The sequence below is a fragment of the Gossypium arboreum genome, chromosome 9, assembly GCF_025698485.1.
Source record: "Gossypium arboreum isolate Shixiya-1 chromosome 9, ASM2569848v2, whole genome shotgun sequence".
In the NCBI taxonomy this organism is placed as follows: Eukaryota; Viridiplantae; Streptophyta; class Magnoliopsida; order Malvales; family Malvaceae; genus Gossypium; species Gossypium arboreum.
Window position 1 is genome coordinate 75,368,070 of NC_069078.1, and position 18,789 is coordinate 75,386,858.

Sequence of the window (18,789 nt, forward strand, 5' to 3'; positions counted from 1 at the left end):
GCACACTTGAAATTTTTATTAAATTCAAGTCTATTATAACATTAATTTTTGTTACATGGATATAAAGTGAGTTTTTTTTTCAAAATGTCAAACCAACGAATTTAACAAAAGAATTTTAAATTTGTTAACAAATGGACCTAAAATTTTAAATTCAAAAAGTAAAGGAACTGAATTTTAAAATAAAAGTATAAAGATTAAATTCTAAATATAAAAAAATTAAACAAATTATAACATTTAAATTTTTAATATATAATTTAATCCATAAATAAACAATTAACCCAATCCGAAGCATACATGAAAATTATACTAATAATATATGAAACTTAGATTTACAATGGAAGAATCATGTTAAGTTTTCTAAATAAGAAAAAAAATACAACCTAATTCATAAGGCTCAACAAATCTTCTTTACCATATAAAAATCTTAAAACATTTAAAAGTTATTTTTAAATTGAGATTCACCTATTTTTATAGTTAACATTTTATTTATTATTAATAATGTAGATTTAATTATAAATCAATTTATCATATATTTTATAATTAAATTTCGGAAGAATATTTAATGTATAGTAGGTACATAAATTTTATGCATAGTGAATAATAACATCACACATCATTATTAAATAAAATAAAAAATAATAGAGGACTTATAAATAAATATTAATAACTTTATTTAAAAATAGTTAAATAATAATTACTTATAAATAAACTTAAATCCTAAACTCTAAACTCGATACTCAAAATTCAATACCCTAAACCTTTAAATCCAATATCCTAACTGCAAGATTCTAAACTCGAGAGTTATTTATATTTATTTACTTATAATAGTTATAATTATATTTAATTATGTTTAAATTTAAAAGTTGATAGACTTTTGTTTAATTTAATGATGAAATATTATAATATGAATCATTAATAATGTACAAAATTTATATACTGAATAGTACATCAAATATTATTCCTTAAACTTTTATTTATTAAATAATGATAAAATTTAAATAAAAATTAATTCAAATTCAAAAAAATCATATGTGAAGCGCTTAAAAGTTTAACGCATCTCTTTTTGAAAAATTTCTTTACTCAACTGTTGTTTCTGGAAGTTTCCTTCTCAATTTCTCATCCATCCCCAAAGATTGAAACTCAATTTCCACCCCTTTTTACCTTTTTAAAAAATCAAGATCTGAAATATCACTAATCAATAGTTAGTTTGCCAAATTAGGTATTAATTTATTAATTAAACAAACTAATCATGTCTAATCTAAACTTTGGATTTTTATTTTATTTTACTATCTAAAACTAATTTTATTTAGATAAGAATATACAGAAATGAATAGGAACAGAAAGTTTAAAAAAAAAAAAAAAAGAAATATTCAAAGAAGGATGCATGCAGGCTGGCATTGCCAACTACTAAATGCAAGTTGTGTTAAGGAAGTCATGGTGGGATGATAATTTGCTAATTATAAAACAGAGATGGTCACAGTGTACATGTGAATTTGTTGATTTATGTAGGTAGAATGTTTATTCAAATCCACCTTCCTTCCAAAAATATGAGATTTTCTGCTCATCATTTTGCCCAACCAGACACCCAACACCCAAACCAAGCATATGACTTAATTTTGGGCAAATCTAATTTTAATTTGCTTCATTTAGATTTTCTTAAATATTTTACTTTATAACATATTTCTTCTTCTAGTCTGGAAATATGTGAGATTTAATTTGAAAACTACGTATTAACCCTATATAACTACTTTACAATTTTAAAATAAATAACATAATTAATGTAATGGTATAGTATTAAAAAATTATGTGATATATTCTAGAGATCCATATTTATATTATAAATGTATTTAATAATAATTTTATTTTTAATTAGAAATTAAATGCTTTATATATATATATATATATATTTATTTTTTGTGGTAAGAACTCCTTATATACCATATTTTTCGGTGTATATATAATTTAAAGCATTTGTAAAAACTATAAAAAATTATAAATTGTAAATTAAACTTTTTATTTTTATTTTATTTTCTTAATAGCCAATATATTAGCTATAATAATTTATTCAAAATATATAATTAATATTAATATAGTATGTTATATTATAAAATGCATTGTTTATAAAATTTTACATATGAAATATAAAATTATTTATTATATAAATAATTAAAATTTTCTATTTAAAACAAAAGTAATATTTTTGGGTTAATTGAAACATAATGATTTAAATATAAATTTTAATTTTAATTATTAAATAAATTTTTAACCAATTATTTTAATAAAATTAAAAGCCTTATATATAAAAACGTAATAGATCTTATAAATAATAAAAAATAGATAAATTACCTAATTAACCACTGAACTGAACTTTGTTACATGATTCTATTTTAGTCATCGATCTATGAAAAATCTAATTTGATCATAAACTATCTAAATTTGTTTCTTTTAGCCATTATGTTGTTAAGTCTAAAACAACTGAATGACGTACCTATTATAAACTACATAAATGGTCACTCAACTATATAAAAAATATATATATACAGTCTTAATAGAATTTGGAGCTAGAAAGTTTTTTAAATAAATTTTTATTTGATGCTTGTAAGATTTGAGGGGTTTTTTTGGCACTAGAGAACCATTGTTATAATATAAAAATATCAATGACTTACGATCTTTCTAGCATAAAAAACTAAAAACTTTTTAGTTTTTTATTGTTGGAGAAGCACCATAATTTACCCGCAACTTATAATCTTTCTAGCATAGGAAATTGAAAACTTTTAAGTTTTCCTACGTTGAATAACATCAGCTAAGAGCATGAAATAATAGACAAAAAAACAATAATTAGAAATAAATTAACAAATTTTGTAAATTTTGAAGATTAAATTTATTAGATTTTTAGAATTAGGACTAAACTTCGTCAAACTTTTATTATCAAATTAATTATATGATGACTAAAAATTTAATTTCAAAAATTTAATAAAACAATAAAAAATTATAGTTAAGGTAACTAAAATAAAAACACTCTTCTAATTAAGTCACCATTTATGTAATTTATAACAACCATTTCAAACTTAACTTGACAATTAAATTAAAACATTCAGTTGCAAATTGCACAAGGCTTAAAAATGAATTCAGATAGTTTAATGATTAAATTGAAAATTTTAATAATTTGGTGATCAAAATAGAAACACATGAAAAGTTAAGTGACTAATTAAAATTTACCCTAAATACATATAAAACAACAAATATTATATAGTAAACAATAAAAATTATCTAAACTCATAGACATACATAGTTGATTAAAATAGCATTATTGCAATTAAATGTAGTTTAATTAAAATGTAGTTCACTTAGAAATTGGATTTACTGTTTTGATCAATGATGAATGGTGATGTCTAAACTACACTACTCTTCCATAAAAAGATGATGAAATTGGATGAATTGGTCTTTTCAGCTTCTTCAGCTACGGGGTCCAAGTGCTGATGGGATGGGAAAGGTCACATTTGCAAATGGAAGAGGCGGTGATTGGGCCCACCATCAATTTTGGTTTTTATTCTTAAAAATTATTTTCATATCTTATTCCACCACCGACAATTACACGTTTTCCTGTCAATCATTCGTTCATCCATCTGACTTTATTCCACCTCCCTCACATCGTGTCCTGCGTTACCATACAATACCATTTATACCCCTATAAATAATATTAATTAGAAACATAAGGTAGAAAATAAATTATTTTAAAAATAGTGTTTGTCACTAATTTTTAATAAACTTTAAAACATATATAAAAAAAAGTTAAAAAGAGAAAAAATATTTTATTAATTAGTGCCGTCAATGTATCACATGATACTCTCTTATTTAAATTAAAAAAAAAACTGTAGTTTGAAAGATTAAAAGCAGACAAGACATTAAAATATTAAATGCAAAGAAAAGATATTGAGGCATTAAACGTATGTAGAGAAAAGACTATTGACCGGAAGCACAAACCATTTTTTATTTTTCACTTTTTTTAACTTTTTTTTTTTTACCAAGACTTCTTTTTTAAATTCATTAGTATTGCCGATATTGGGTGGCATCACCAAATTATTTTTTTCACTTTTTAACTTTTTGTTCTGTCAAAATTTTTTTAAAAGGTTTACTAGTGCTACCAATATGTTAAGTAATATTTAAAATTACAATAATAAATATTTTATTTTCATAATTAATTAATTTTTATCCTATTTTTATAATTAATTAAATTTTAATTTATTTTTATAAAAATCACATTTATTTTTTCAATTTATTTGACAATTAAATTAAAACACTGGGTTATAAATTGCATCAAATTCAATTTATTATTACGTTCAAGAGTATATAATTAATAATTTAAATACTGAGAGTGATTTGTGATCAAATTTTCTACTAATATTAATTTCAAGTTTAATTTTAGGTAACTTCCATTCAATGATGAATGTTGACACTCGACTTTGGACGGGTTAATTAAATATTAAATTTATATATATTTAATTAAAGATATTTTATTACAAATGTTCAGTTATACAAAAAAATCAGTTCTTTTTTTCATATTTTAAAATCAGTTTTTAATTAACAATTTTAAATTATTAAAAATAATTATTTTGATTTTTATATTTTCAAAATATACATCTTTGAATAGAGAGAATAAAACAAAATTTCACAAAACGAAAAACCTAAAAAACAAAATTTCGCCTGCTTATTTATTTATTTATTTATTTGGATATGTTATTAATAATTTTTAAATTTGGATAGTCCAAGGCTTTAAATACATCAGTTAAACCAGTAAAGTCCCATAAAATCTAGTTTAGGAATTGAAAATATAAACTGAATCAAACCAAAAGAGATAATTTTGTTGATTTAATGTTCCATGGGAATATCTAATTTCATCTCTCTAAATACATATGTTTTGTGTTCATTTCTTATTGAATTATTATATATGTATTTTTGCATTTTATTTTTAAATGCATATGTTTTGGTTTTCTATTTATAATTTATTTATGCTTTTTAAAATTTTAAATCATTTTATCATTTTATCTAAAATGATATTTTTAAATATTTTTAACTTGTAGAATTAGAATTAAATTGATAAATTTTGTAAATATTCGAGTTAAATTTATTGAATTTTTATAAGTAAAATTAAATGACATTTTTAAAAATTAAAAATTAAATTTGTTGAATTTTAGATTTCAAATCAAATTGTTAAAATATGCAAGTATTAAAAGGCTAAATTTATTATTAGATCAATGAAAAAAGCCTAGCTTTGCTTTCTATTAAAATTTAAAATTTAAAAACATTGGTGATAAAATTGAAAATTTTTAAAATTAGTTGACCAAAATAATAATTACCTAAAAATTGGGTAATCACCCAGATAGTTTACCATAAAACTTTATTAGCCAATTTTCATACCAATGTAATTTAAAAAAAAATTAGACTATTATTAAACTAGTTATGCATAAAGTGAAGGTAAAATTAGTCAAAATTAAAAAAAAAGGAAAAAAAGAAGAAAAGGCTTTGTGTTTTAGATTAATTAGGGAAATAAGTTGATTTTACACAATCAGTGGACATACAAGTAAAAAAGCCTCTGTAAGAGGCAGACATCAAACATAAAAAATGGCATGAGAATCTTGGAATTCGTTTTCATCAAAGTAATATAATATCAGAGGTAAGATTATAATTCAAATTTAGATGATAGTGTGAAATACCTCTAATAATGCAATTATATAGTCTACAATTTTGTTTTCTTTCTCACTAATGCCATAATTTTTCAAAGACATCTATCGTCACATATTTATCCAAGAGAAATTTCATAAATTCAAATATACAATATTATATATTTGGAATAAATTTTTTTTAAAAAAAAATAATTGCATATCCAAAATAAATATTACAAAAAGAATGTTAAATCTTCCAAATGGAAAAGCTACAAATTCTATTTCTTACAATTGGTTTTAGCATTGTTTCACTCTAAAACTACCTTAAAAAACTACGGTCAACAGAGTGAATGAAATGAGGTGAAGTAACCTTTGAATTATACTAATTTTCCATTCCCTTTCTTTTGATCACACCCATAGCCATATGTATCTTATGATCGCTGCCCAAAGCCAAAGAGGTACCACTTCTAATTTCACCCAAATCAGTTTTAGTAGTGTAGTCAAACAAAGACTTCTTAATTTCACCCAAATCCGTTTATAGAACAGATGATCTCCACATTACCTGAGTTAGCCAAAGGGTGTTTCCAATCCTGTAATCTTCTCTGCTTCATCCCATACAATAGTCACTCCCTGCTCTTTGACTACCATAGCTGAAACAGTATCTATCCAGGTGCCACTAAGTTGGCAGTCATTTCCTGCTTTTATTTTGAATATGATTATGATGACCTCTTTCATTGGCAAGGTTTCTTAGTAGGCAAGGACACTACTTCTGGTGAACTATCAGTTGTAGAAAACTGTTTTGAAACTTCAGACATCACCAGTAGTCTCCGCAGGAGCAAACTCCCATGGAAATATGGTGGAACCGGTTCTTGTCCCTCAAGTACACTTCTCTCATATAAATCTTAGAAACAAATTTAGCGAAGTTATGGCAATCAACGCAAATCCGGAGGTTTTTAATCACACGGAGTGTGGCTCTATCAGAGGTTGAAATCAACCCAAAAGTCAATGCCAATTTCTCACTGTGGCCTAGGAGTATCTTCTCCTTCTGCTCCTCATCCACATCATGTAAAACACAACTTAAATCAGGAACGTATCCGGCTTCCTTGAATTTTATTGATAACTCTTTCATCTTTGCAAACACCTCTTCCCTTCTTGGATGCGAACGATCACTTGCATGGAAGGAATGAAGGGTTTGGTCAAGCTCAATCCAACTCTTTCCTGGCTCTTTCTTCACAGCTTTCTTCAACATCAAATCTCTCACCATTCTTACATCTTCCCATCTCCCCGTAGAAGCATATAAATTTGATAGAATAACATAGTTCCCTGCATTCTCGGGCTCAATTTCTAGCAGTCGATGCCCTACAAATTCACCAATGTCGATGTTTGAGTGAACCCTACAAGCACCTAGAAGTGAACCCCACAAAGCAGCAGTTGGTTCAAAAGGCATCTTTTTGATAAATTCAAAAGCCTCTTCTACTCTACCAGCACGCCCAAGCAAATCTACAACGCACCCGTAGTGCTCAATGTCAGGCTCGACCCCATCTTTCCCATTCACCATTTCCTCAAAGATTTCCAATCCCACATTTTCCATCCCTCCATGGCTGCAACCAGATAAAACACCCAGCAGAGTGACACTGTCAGGTTTTATTTTATTTTCATTTCTCATCAATTTGTATAGCTCCACTACCTCTCTTCCCATTCCATGTTTGCTGTACCCCACAAGCATTGCATTCCATGAAATAACAGTTCTCTCAGGCATGTTATCAAATATCCTTCTCGAGTAAATGAGGTTCCCACACTTTGAGTACATATCGATCAAAGAGTTCTGAAGTACCACATAGAAGGGAAGTTTACATCGCAGTACATGGTTGTGAACTTGCTTACCAAGATCTAATGCTGCAAGCCCAGATAATGCAGTTAGAACACTTGCATAAGTAACATAATTTGAACTCATTCCTTCTAAATTCAATCTTCGGAATAATTCTAGTGCCTCTGCATCTAACCCTAACTGAGCATACCCTGAAATTATGGCAGTGCATGAAACAACATCCCTTTCTGGCAGGCTTTCGAAAACCTCTCTAGCTTCATGAATTCTACCAGCTTTGGCATACATGTCAAGAAGTGAGCTCCCAACAAATATATGGGTGTCAAGAGTTCTCTTGATTATAAGGGAGTGGATTTGCCTTCCCAGCTCAAAACCAAAAGTCCCCGTACAAGAAGATAGTACAGTGGCAAAGGTGAATTCATTCGGTTCAGTAACTGCAGCAAGCTCATGTCACCACAGGTAACAAGAAACCAAATCAAAATAAGTAAGGTGCCAATCCATTTTAATAAAAGGCGATTCATAAACCACCAAGAATAAGTTATATCATCCGTTGACAATACGGGATTTTTAGTAAACTACCACAACAAGACTTAGAAGACTGAAAATGTGATTTTTACATTAGACATTACCAATCTCTTTTAGCTCATATTCTTTTAACTGATTATAGAGCGATAACTCCGTATTGAAATTTAGAAGGCAAGTCTACACAATAAACATCCCATTTTCTAAAATAAAAAAACTCGAAACGTAGCAAACTGAGTCCACGTTAACATCTCTAGAATTGTATAGAAATGTAGCAAAAATTGTATAGAATCATGCTAGCGATAAATACCTGATCTTAACATCTCTAGAAAAAGATCCAACGCTTCAGTGGCAAACCCTCTTTGAGAATAAGCAGAAATCATGGCAGTCCAAGAAACCACATTCTTCTCAGGCATTTCATCAAGCACATTCCTTGCCTCCCTCAAACGATCACATTTACTGTAAAAAATGATCAGCCTGTTTCGAAGGTAAACAGGCGCTAAATCTCTTGTTTTGATCATATGGGCATGGACCCTTTGGCCCTCTCTAAATGCCCTTTTCTTTATACAAGCATTTAATAGCATATCATAGCTTTCAAACTTCATTTCAAGGCCTGGAGCCGCCATTTCTATCAAAGCTTCTTTCAGTTGACCATTGGAGCATAAGGTAGTTAAAACAATTTGTGAGTCTGGCGGGAAGGTAGTGAGAGTTAGCTGGTGAGTGGTAAAGGAGCTGATTAAAGATGAAAATGGTGCACTTTTGGGATAGTAATGGAAAAGGCAATTCAGCTTTCGAAGTAAATTCATCTTCAAAAACTATATCTTTCTAAACTCAGTGACATTTATTCTTTATGGCACTAAGAAAAATGTCACAAAATCTACGTATTATCTCAGTGAATGAAATAGTTATAACGGAAAAGATTTAACTTTTTCCTTATGGGTTCATATTCATATTATATAAAAAAAGATTATTCTTGTTGAACCCATCTTAAAAAGCCATATTTAAAATGATTTTAAATAGAATTTAATTAAATTTTATACAGTACGATTTTAAATTTATATAACTACAACGATTTTAAATTTATATAACTATACACATGATAAAATTTGTAAATTAATCTCGTAATTTCAAGATGTGATAAACACTCTTAATTAATGATTCGGGTTCAAATTTAATTAATTTATACATCATTTAAAAAAAATTTAATATTTGAAATAAAAATTCCCCATCATCTATCTCTATTCCTCAAAGGCTCAAAATATGACTTCGTGGCAATTGGTGAACACTAGTATCCATGGCCAAAAGAAAAAAAGCAAACATGATTAATTACTCCTAAAAAGTGAAAGAGTGAATCAATCATTTGTGTTAAATTGCTTTGCTGATAAAGAGTTTTACAAGTGAAATTACACCTTCAAAGGTTTGTCCACGCTTACAATTCGTGTAAAAATGATGAATTCAATTTGAGCCAACAAGGGAAATCTGCTCCGATGACCCCCTTCTCTGTTTGTAGACACCAGAATGGAAATTAAGCAAGGAAATGTTATTCACAGTAGAAGGCCTGAAGTCCAAAGGATTATCCCATTGCACCGTTCGTCCATCGAACCATCTCATATTTACATTCTCAAGATCCAAACCATCAATATGTTCCATTATAATCCCTGCTGTGCTGTGGTTCACAAGTCCCTGACATCCTGGCCGATAGTCAACCAACCCTCCCATGTATTTCGTCCATCGTTTGTATGTTAAGTTAATGTTGATGAATCTCAAATTCCTTAGCAGTCCACCTTTAGAACCTGATAAGAAGATACCGTTTTCGGAAACTGCGGAGATGTTTACGAAGTTCAAGTTGGAGATTGAACCCTCTGATGAATCTGAGTGCCGTGGGCAAGTCGTGACATAAATCGGTTCCGCCCTCCCCCACCATGACGGATCATAGTATCTCGTGCTGATGTTTATGTTTGAGAAAGTAACGTCACTTACATTTCCTGCACAAACCAAAAATTGTTCACTAAGCTAGCGTAAAACCGGGTAATATTGACGATCAAAGAAGAAAAAAAACGAAAACCAGATAGCGTTACCTCCATCACGTATCTGCAATGCGAGCCCTCTATGAGAATCTACAATAGTAATGTTGTCAAAGACCAAATTGTTTAACTCAAACCAGCTAGCACTTCCAAGTTTAATTGCAGAAGATTTGGTTCGAATCCAGGAGTTGGTTGCAGTTAAGTTATATAGAGGGGAAGTGTATGTCTTGGGGCATATTGCATCATCTCCTGTATCAATGTGGCATCTTGTAATCACTGTATTATTTGAATCCTCAATGTCTATTCCATCATTGTTAGGTGTATTGAAATCTCCATAGATTGAAACATCATGGATAGATGTGTTTTCACATCGAACTATGTGCAAGCTGCAATTTATCCAAATTGTTCATCAGGATACATGGAATAACCCAAATCTCTTGTTTATATCATCTAAGCCCTTTTCTAATAGCAATTTTCAGGTTTTACTAATTGTTTCTCTTGAAATAGAAGAATATCAAGTAACAGGAAATTGTACCAAGCAATTAATGAAAATCATTCTATACTTCAAATCTACATGATCAAATCTTATATTCCCTACGTTATATCCATCCTTACATTCAAATGTGTTACATCCATCCTAATCTTTCCATAAATCACAACAAACCAAAGTAACTGTAGAAACATGGTATCCCTTGAATTTGTACCTTGGAATTGTCCCTGAAACATATATTCAATTGCAAGATGCTTTCCATTGAAAAAGAAATATGATTTAAATAATTAATTACTAAATAATCTTATATGAATTATATTCCGATAGATAATATTATATTCTTTGAAGCAAAAGCAACTTAAAGAAAACAAAACAAGTAATACTAAAAAAAGGGGTGTAACTTGTGTAAGGAGGCATCCAGCAAAATTGGAATTTTGGGTCAAGAGAGAGTCTAAAACGAAGTTGGCCAGCATTGACCATCCTCTAGTAGGGGGTTGTCCTCACAGCAGCTATGTTATCCCAACCCAAGAAGGAGTGCGATATTTAATTCTTTTCTAAGTTTACCTCATATCTTGGGAAAATTAGACCTCTATATTCATATCCAAGTATCCTTACAGAATAGTATCATCATTGCGAGGATAACCAGCTAAAATATGCATACGCATGGAATGCTAAAACTCACTTACTTGAAAAACCATGGAGTATCAAACTATAGTTATAATAATATGTAACTTTAACAGTAAAAGCCTCACATGCAATGTGTCAGCCACGGATAGGGGCATCCACGACTGCCAAGTCTGTATTGAAATTGAATAAAATAGATCGCTTCCCCTCAGATGCAAGACTAAATAATGCTGAGGGACAAACTGAAAAGGGATAAGGTTCGTAACCAATACGATTCTGACACATATGCAATCACAACGTGATAGAGAGAGAAAAAGAAAGGGACTTACCACCAATAGGCCGGTTGCCTGAAGGTAACATTCCAAACTCTGACGTTGGTAGAGTCAAGAAAACCCACCAACCTCGGCCTACACTCATCGCCGGAGCAAGCCCCTGTCTGGTTCCAGCTCACCATCACGTTTTTTCTTTCGTCGAACTTCACCACGAACTCCAAACCCTGCCCATCCACCACCCCTCCACCTGTTATCCCTACATCCCTTGCATTCTCTGCCAATATCACATACCACCTATCGAACTCTTTCGGGTAGTCTTCCAATTTGGTCCCACCCAAGATGGTGGAGCCTTTCGGGATGTCCAAAATCACGTTGGATTTGAGGAAGATGGTGGCCGTTAGGTATGTGCCTGTTGGGAAGGTCACGTAGCATGGTTTAGTGCGGCAGCTGTCCATGGCCAACTGGATGGCGGCTGTGTCGTAGTGTTTGCCGTCTCCGATGGCTCCGAAGTCTCCGACGGAGATGGTGGGAGTATGTGATTGGATGACGATGGGGAGGAGGAATAGGAAAGTGATCGCTGTTAGACGGGGAATTGGAGCTGCTGCTGCTCCACCACCCATTTCTTTTGGATCTGGTCAACTGATTAGGAAATGGAAATGGCCAGGCCAAGCCAAGCCAAGAAATTGGCGTTTAGTAAAGCGGAAACTTGTTATGAAGTAGTGTTCCTTCTTCTTATCGACAGAGAAATATTAAATACGATACAAAGCAATCATTGGGAATTTGCGTAACAAACAAGAGCTCTGGGCCATTGGAGAGTGGACCATTACGGCGTGAGTAATCTACTACGTTTTTCTTTGGGGGCTTTTCACTGGATCGGTTTCATTTTTCAGACTGCCTTGTTATTGTCACCATAATTGATTCATGGGCGTGAAATGTGTAAACGCCATCGTCGTCATTCCGATCAAATACAACCAAACAGAATTGGACAAAACAGGCGCCACTGAAACCCTTCTCATAGTCCATACACAAATTCAGTCTGTCAAAGACTAAAGCAAATATATAATATTGAACAAAAGAAACTATCTTTCATAATAGTAACCATAGTTCGTTCTATGATTTTACAATATGAATCAATCTACCCCGCAAATGAAGTATTAATTGAAGGACTTTTGAGTTTAGTATATATAGTAATTAATATATATATATATAATAATAATAGTAACAGCATACTGAGACTTTCTTGTCTCTGGTCCTGAGAAGTCCCAAGGTTTCCAACCAACTCTGAGTAAATATATGACATGGAAACCAAGAGATAAATGATAGGAGTCTCTCCTTTACTTCCTGCTATTTTCTAATATTTGATATATATACAACACTAGCTACAACTACAACAATCTTTCCACAAGTCTAACCGTTGGAACTTCTTCAGACTTCATAGCTCCATTTTCAGTTTGATTTGCATGCAACGTTGCTGCACCAAAGTTGCAATAGATGTTAGTCTCATTCTCTGTTTCATTGGCATGAGATACAAAACCCATGTATGAAACGAAATTGTATGACTAATATCAAACTTAATAAAAGTTTTAAGTAGCAAACGTCTGGAACTGGAAGCTGACGACATCATTTTCTCATCAATTCTTCAACAAAGAAATGAAGTTCTCTGAATGAAGTAATTGTAGGATAAGTTTTAAAACCTTGAGAAATACAATTATTAGACAGCCTTCCCACCTAGCTTTTCCCTTGGTTTTATCCAGCAATGTAGTACAATAATAGCCAGTGCAGATAACCACAGAGATAACTAAATCATGACTCTTTAAACTTTTAACCTCAAAAAGTTCCTCCGACTCTCCATAATTTGCTACGCCGTTGTTTCTCAAAAATTCTATTCAATTTATTAAAGGGAAATGTCAAAATTCAATGCAATCTGAGAGGAAACTTGACAACAACCACCTTGTTGGTTGTCCATTGACCATTTGAAGAGAATAGTTCAAGCTTTGCTACTGCTTGTTTAAGATGAAACTTGAAAGTTAGAAGTGATTCAAAATGTTAGGTTGTGGTTTTGCAAATTTACTAATTATGATAATTCAGAAAGCAACTAAACTCATTCCTTATCTACCTGAATTTGCTGAGGAGTCATAACTTAAAAGTGAGTTCTCTGGAGTGATATAATTATTGCAGACTTCTCTCCCCCAAACAGGCTGCTGAAGTGCATCAAATTGCCATTGCTGCTGATGCTGTTGTTTGTTGCCATTGACTTGAACCTCAGGCCATATTAGAGGCATAACCATACTGGGGAATTTATTGTCTGGTAGAGATCCACTCTACAAGTATTAAACGATGATTACACCTGTTAGTGGAAATTTTCAGGTAATTAAATCAATAGCTATTGTCTTGACTAAGAGAAACTTGATGGTAGACCATGTAAATCGTGCATCATATATATGCTCCTACCCAACATAATCAATTATAGAGCCAGTTTATATTACCAATTTATATTACCAGATTTCAGCAATTTATATGTATGCTTCGTTCTATGGCTTCGTCTAATTACCAATTTATATAACCAGATTTCACCACAAAAAGGTAATATAGAACCAGCATTTCAGCATTTTCCGTTCAAACCATTCTGCTAACAGCATTACAAAACATTTGAAGACCCATGAATTTCAATATTTTCCAGCAACAATGGGCCATCATGGCTGGCACTATTCTGATTTTCCATCGAAATCTACATTACCATCAGCTGACTGACAACCATTTTTCCCAGTCACACATTAACCAACGGTTGAAAGCATAAAGAGCAGATGACGATGGTGGTCGTGACATGAGCAACTGCCCTCCAAATATTGATGAGAAGCAGTCCTTTAAAATATCAGCTAGGAATCTGGTGGAAGAAGCCATAGAACGAAGCATACACCCACTTACGCTTTACCAATCTATAGTCTGAGTTCATAAACAACAATTCTAGAATGAATATAAGAAAATTTCAAGAAACCTCTGACATTAAAGTCCTCTGGAGGAATATAGTCGTAGCTTAGCTCCCACCGAACCTAAAGAAGGCTGAAAACTTTGCAGAACTACCAGTCAAATGAACTAGGAGAATTACCAAAGGAGCTGAGCTTTCAACTCCAAATGTTACACTAGGCATATAAGACAAGGTGCCAGATACTTACTTCTGTTGTGAATATACTGTTGAGATTGAAATCAATTCTCGGGTTCACAGCAGCAAGTCTCATTGATAAGAACTGCAACCAAAGAAACATGATACCAGAATCAGACCACGGGAATGGAAGATATTGCAAGTCTCATTGATAAGAACTGCAACACAAAAATGATGCTTGAGATGAACAATTCTCACCTCCACTTGATTTTGTAGGGACTGCACATGATTGATGATTTCATCCAACACCAAAGCTGTACCAGAAATCTGCAGAACAGATTACAAACTTGTTGAATATATTTAAATTTGTAGTCTTGTAGACATTCTGTAAAGAAATTCAAACTAAAAGCGCTTCAGACAACATTCAACTTCTTGAACCTAATGCCTTAAGAAACAAAAACATTGCTGACAAAGCTCTTGATATTTGATCCTCATAGAATATTTTTATAATAAACATACAAGAAGGGTGGACTACCATTTGAACTTTAATTTATTGTTCTTATTTGAAACTACCAGAAACAATTTGTATAGGCTACAAGGATACTTTGTCTACATGAAAGCATTAATTGAAAATAAGGTCAGTGTTGTCAAAGGCACAAGGCACACTTACGTGCTAGAACCCACATATTGCTGGAAAGCATGTCACAAAACAGACATTTGTCTGAGTGAAGGTGCAATATGTGTATATATTATATACCCACACCCATAATAATACTAAACTCTAAACCGTAAATTCAATTTAACTAGCAAAACATGCAAGATTTTCTTTTCCTGTTCTTAGACAATATGTATCATTTCCTTATAGTCTCACGTATGGAATCCAATTTATCTTACAAAAATACAAATTTTCCATTTTTCTTTTATTGGCCAATATGCATGATTTCCTTAGTATCATATATGTTGTTGAACACTCAAATATTGAGAATAGCGAGTTCAATATTATCCCATTTCTTACTAGTAAAAGTACAATTAATTAAAAATAACTTCTAGACTTTTATTTTTGGGTGCTTATTGCCTTACAGAAAAGTGGGCTTCAAAAGTGCACGTTTGATTTCTGGTGCTAAGGTGCACAGTTTAACAACACTGATTGAGATATTGGAAATAAATGGCCTGAGTACCAGACTAAAGAGCAGGAAGTCAACTCAAACAGAAGCAGATAAGTTTCGAGTTTAGTATAGTAGAATCCAACTAGATTTTGATTGTTTGAAAATTATGGCTTCAACTTTCGGAATAACCATGCAAGCTTATCTTAGGCTGCGTACCAGGAACCATTAAAAGACATGAGAGAATTGAAAATTTCATGACACACAGATAGATGGCTTAATCATGGCCTCATACTAAAATAAGTTCCAACCTGACTACCTCCAAAACAAAAATCTAAAGCTAGATGGAATCCTGTAGTTCCAATCTCCTGAAGAATGTAATGTGAAAGGCATCAGACTGAAAGCAATTAAAATCAACAATTTTTTTTCAACAATTCCTAAACTCTTGTCCTTTAAAATTTCAAGGAGATCATGACTTGTGGTCCAGGAAAAGAAGGTTATTCACAGGTTTGCTTATCTACTCTCTGCTGAATTGTGGTCACTTCATGAAGAAAAGGCACCAGAAAAAGACTCAGATCTCCTGTTATTTTGTTAAAAAGATCTTATGAAATGTTAAGGAATAAATCAAGATAATGTCCTGAACAATTAAAACTAATTAGCCAAGAACTACCCCATTATGTCCACATGTAGTTAGGCAGGATATTTGGCATGTAAAAGGCATTTTTTTTTGTCATCCTTTTTCTACTTATCCTGTACAGGACAGATACCGAACCTATAACAGAAGTTAGCAACCATTCTATATCAATGAAATGGGACCCCATAAAGACATCTAATCTAACAAGCCACTAGACATGCCTACAGAGCTCTTCCTGGTAATGTCAAGCTCAAGCATTTGCGCATGACCAAAACTATACTTTCCATAAATGATTCAAAGTCCAAAACACCAAGTAGAAAGATCTTAGAAAATCTAGCTTTCCGATTTATACTAACATCGCTAAAAGGACAACAAAACCGGACTTGCTATTAGAAAAAGGATGAAATGAACCCTTTTTTTATTAAAAAAAAAAAAGAAAAAAGAAAAAGAAAAAGAAAAAGAAAGAAAAGAAAAGTGACTTTGAACAAACTCTCCCCGCAAAAGAAAAGTAGCTAAAACATTAAAATCACCAAACTGCCATTAGGACATCAAGATCATCACTTTTATTGTTACGGAAGTATTGTGCAAAAGGTGACAAAGACAACATTTACCAACAAAAAAGAATCTAAAGACCTTTCTTGTTGCCCGTTTAGACAGATAATCCTAGTTTGATAAAAAAAATAAGAATCAAATCAGTAACCAACCGATTAATCCAATTGAAACTCACCTTATTGCAACCAGGTACCAACTCCTGTAGTAGCTTCATTCGTGCATTAATCTTCTCTCTCCTTGCCTATAATTCCCCGTATTAAACACCAAATTTAGCTTCAACATAACTTAGCAAATACTAATAAGAAAATTAATTAAGGAGTTAATCGTGATTTCATAGGATATTAGTGAACTACTCTCTCTGCTAAGCTATGGCTATCCGTTGCTTCTCCCCGGCGAGCTCTAACGTGAACATAGGGCAGCTTTTCAGGGCCAACTGAGCTATCATTCGCCGCAGTTTTGCTTTTCTTCGTTGAGCCTTTAGCCTAAAAAAACCCTCAAAAACGAATTATTAAGCTGATTAATTAAAACTATGCCGAAAATGGAAAATCCCAGAAACGCTAGTTCAAAATTTTCCCAGAAACGCTAGTTCAAAATTTTCTTTTGTGTATGGTTTTCCACCTTCTTTTCGTGATCCTTTCTCTTGAAATTCCGCTTCTCCACCGCTGGATCAGAAACCAACGGCTGAGATGACTCGGTCTCCGCCGGCTCACTCTTCACTGCTTTCTCAAGATTCAAGGTTGAATTGTTCGACGTCGTTTCAGGCGCGTTGCTCTTGTTATTGGTGTTGTTAACCCCTCCAGCAAACACAGAGGACCTCGCAGCTTGATCAATCAAAGTGGTATTAGAAGGAAAAAGAAAGTTTCCTTTTAAAGCTTCAAAGCTGGGAGCCGGAGCAGCGATAAGCTTAGCCGAAGCCGGAGAGTGAAGAAGCTCAAGGGCTCGTGAAGCCGGGAGTTCAAGAAGAGCCGTGAGAGAAGTCGCATTGTCAGATGTCGGAGCCAAGATTAAACGGTGGAATTCGTCTGTAAATTGTAGCGATTCGAGTGCCGCAACTTGCTCCCCGTCCGACGCCGTTATGTTGGATCTGGTTTCCGTCGTCCCTGCCTTCGACTCCATTAGAGGGCGGGGGGACTAGGCAATTTGGGAAGTGTGAAAAATACCCACGTTCAAAATTGAGGAAAATAAAAAGCAGTCACTTGGTAAGTTCAACCCAAATTGCAATGTTAACAGGTTAAAGAAGTGAAGCGAGAAAGTTGGGTTAGATTTGTGGAGGGCGGTCAGCTCAAGCTTAGAATTGGAGAGAGCGTTTGTCGCCCTGAAAAGTGCAGACACATTAGGAAATTTCTTTTATAAATTTTTATTATTTCTGCAGAGAGAGAAAGCGACGAGGAAAACGCACTAAACTTGTACAGTTGGTTGAGATCAGGAGAAAACAAGTTCGCTGGGTTGGGTTAGATTTTTGGGTCAGTTCGAGCTGCCATAAGCTTCCAATATTTACAAGATTGGGGCTGAATTTGGATTTCGGCTCAATCCGGTTTCCCGAATCGTTTTTAGTGTTTTTTATCATCAGGTAGTAGGGGAATAATTATCTAGTTTGAATCAGATTTGAGGGTATATAAACTTCCTTTCTCAAAAAAAAAAAAAAAAAAAAAATCAATCAACCCTCTTCACCAAAAATATATTCAATTAAACTTTTAAACTTTTAAGTTGTATCAATTAAATTTTTTTCAACATTTTTAATCTTTGACTACTGTAGCATTAAGGTAACGTTTTGTGTCAGTAACAGTTGTTGATGTGGCAGTGTCAAGTCAGCTGCCACCTTAGTAAAAAAATAAAAATTTTAATTTTTTTAAATTAAAAGGAATATTTTTATGTTTTACTGAAATGAATTTAAACAAATAGTTATCTAAATTCATTCATTTCAATATTTATTTTTTAAAAAGTTAAAAATTAATTTTTAAATTTTTTATAAATATGTAG

General features: G+C 32.1%; 3 protein-coding genes across 3 annotated transcripts; all 3 read right to left on the reverse strand.

Annotated features, from left to right (window-relative positions):
- Positions 1-6,376: 6,376 nt before the first annotated feature.
- Positions 6,377-8,979, reverse strand: LOC108456546 (putative pentatricopeptide repeat-containing protein At3g13770, mitochondrial). Its single transcript, XM_017755095.2, has 2 exons — positions 8,321-8,979; positions 6,377-7,922 (listed from the first exon to the last, which is right to left on the reverse strand). The coding sequence occupies exons 1-2, from the start codon at positions 8,814-8,816 to the stop codon at positions 6,478-6,480; spliced, it is 1,941 nt and encodes a 646-aa protein (XP_017610584.1). The 5' UTR covers positions 8,817-8,979; the 3' UTR covers positions 6,377-6,477.
- A 390-nt stretch (positions 8,980-9,369) lies between these two features.
- On the reverse strand, positions 9,370-12,335 carry LOC108456769 (uncharacterized). The gene is made up of 3 exons (XM_017755421.2): positions 11,478-12,335; positions 10,089-10,420; positions 9,370-9,995 (listed from the first exon to the last, which is right to left on the reverse strand). Exons 1-3 carry the CDS (start codon positions 12,038-12,040, stop codon positions 9,466-9,468), a joined length of 1,425 nt encoding a protein of 474 aa, XP_017610910.1. The 5' UTR covers positions 12,041-12,335; the 3' UTR covers positions 9,370-9,465.
- Positions 12,336-12,587: 252 nt separating this feature from the next.
- LOC108456770 (transcription factor bHLH48) lies at positions 12,588-18,432 on the reverse strand. Its single transcript, XM_017755422.2, has 7 exons — positions 17,428-18,432; positions 17,163-17,291; positions 16,985-17,050; positions 14,779-14,847; positions 14,594-14,665; positions 13,537-13,741; positions 12,588-12,891 (listed from the first exon to the last, which is right to left on the reverse strand). Exons 1-7 carry the CDS (start codon positions 17,923-17,925, stop codon positions 12,806-12,808), a joined length of 1,125 nt encoding a protein of 374 aa, XP_017610911.1. The 5' UTR covers positions 17,926-18,432; the 3' UTR covers positions 12,588-12,805.
- Between the last annotated feature and the right edge of the window lie 357 nt (positions 18,433-18,789).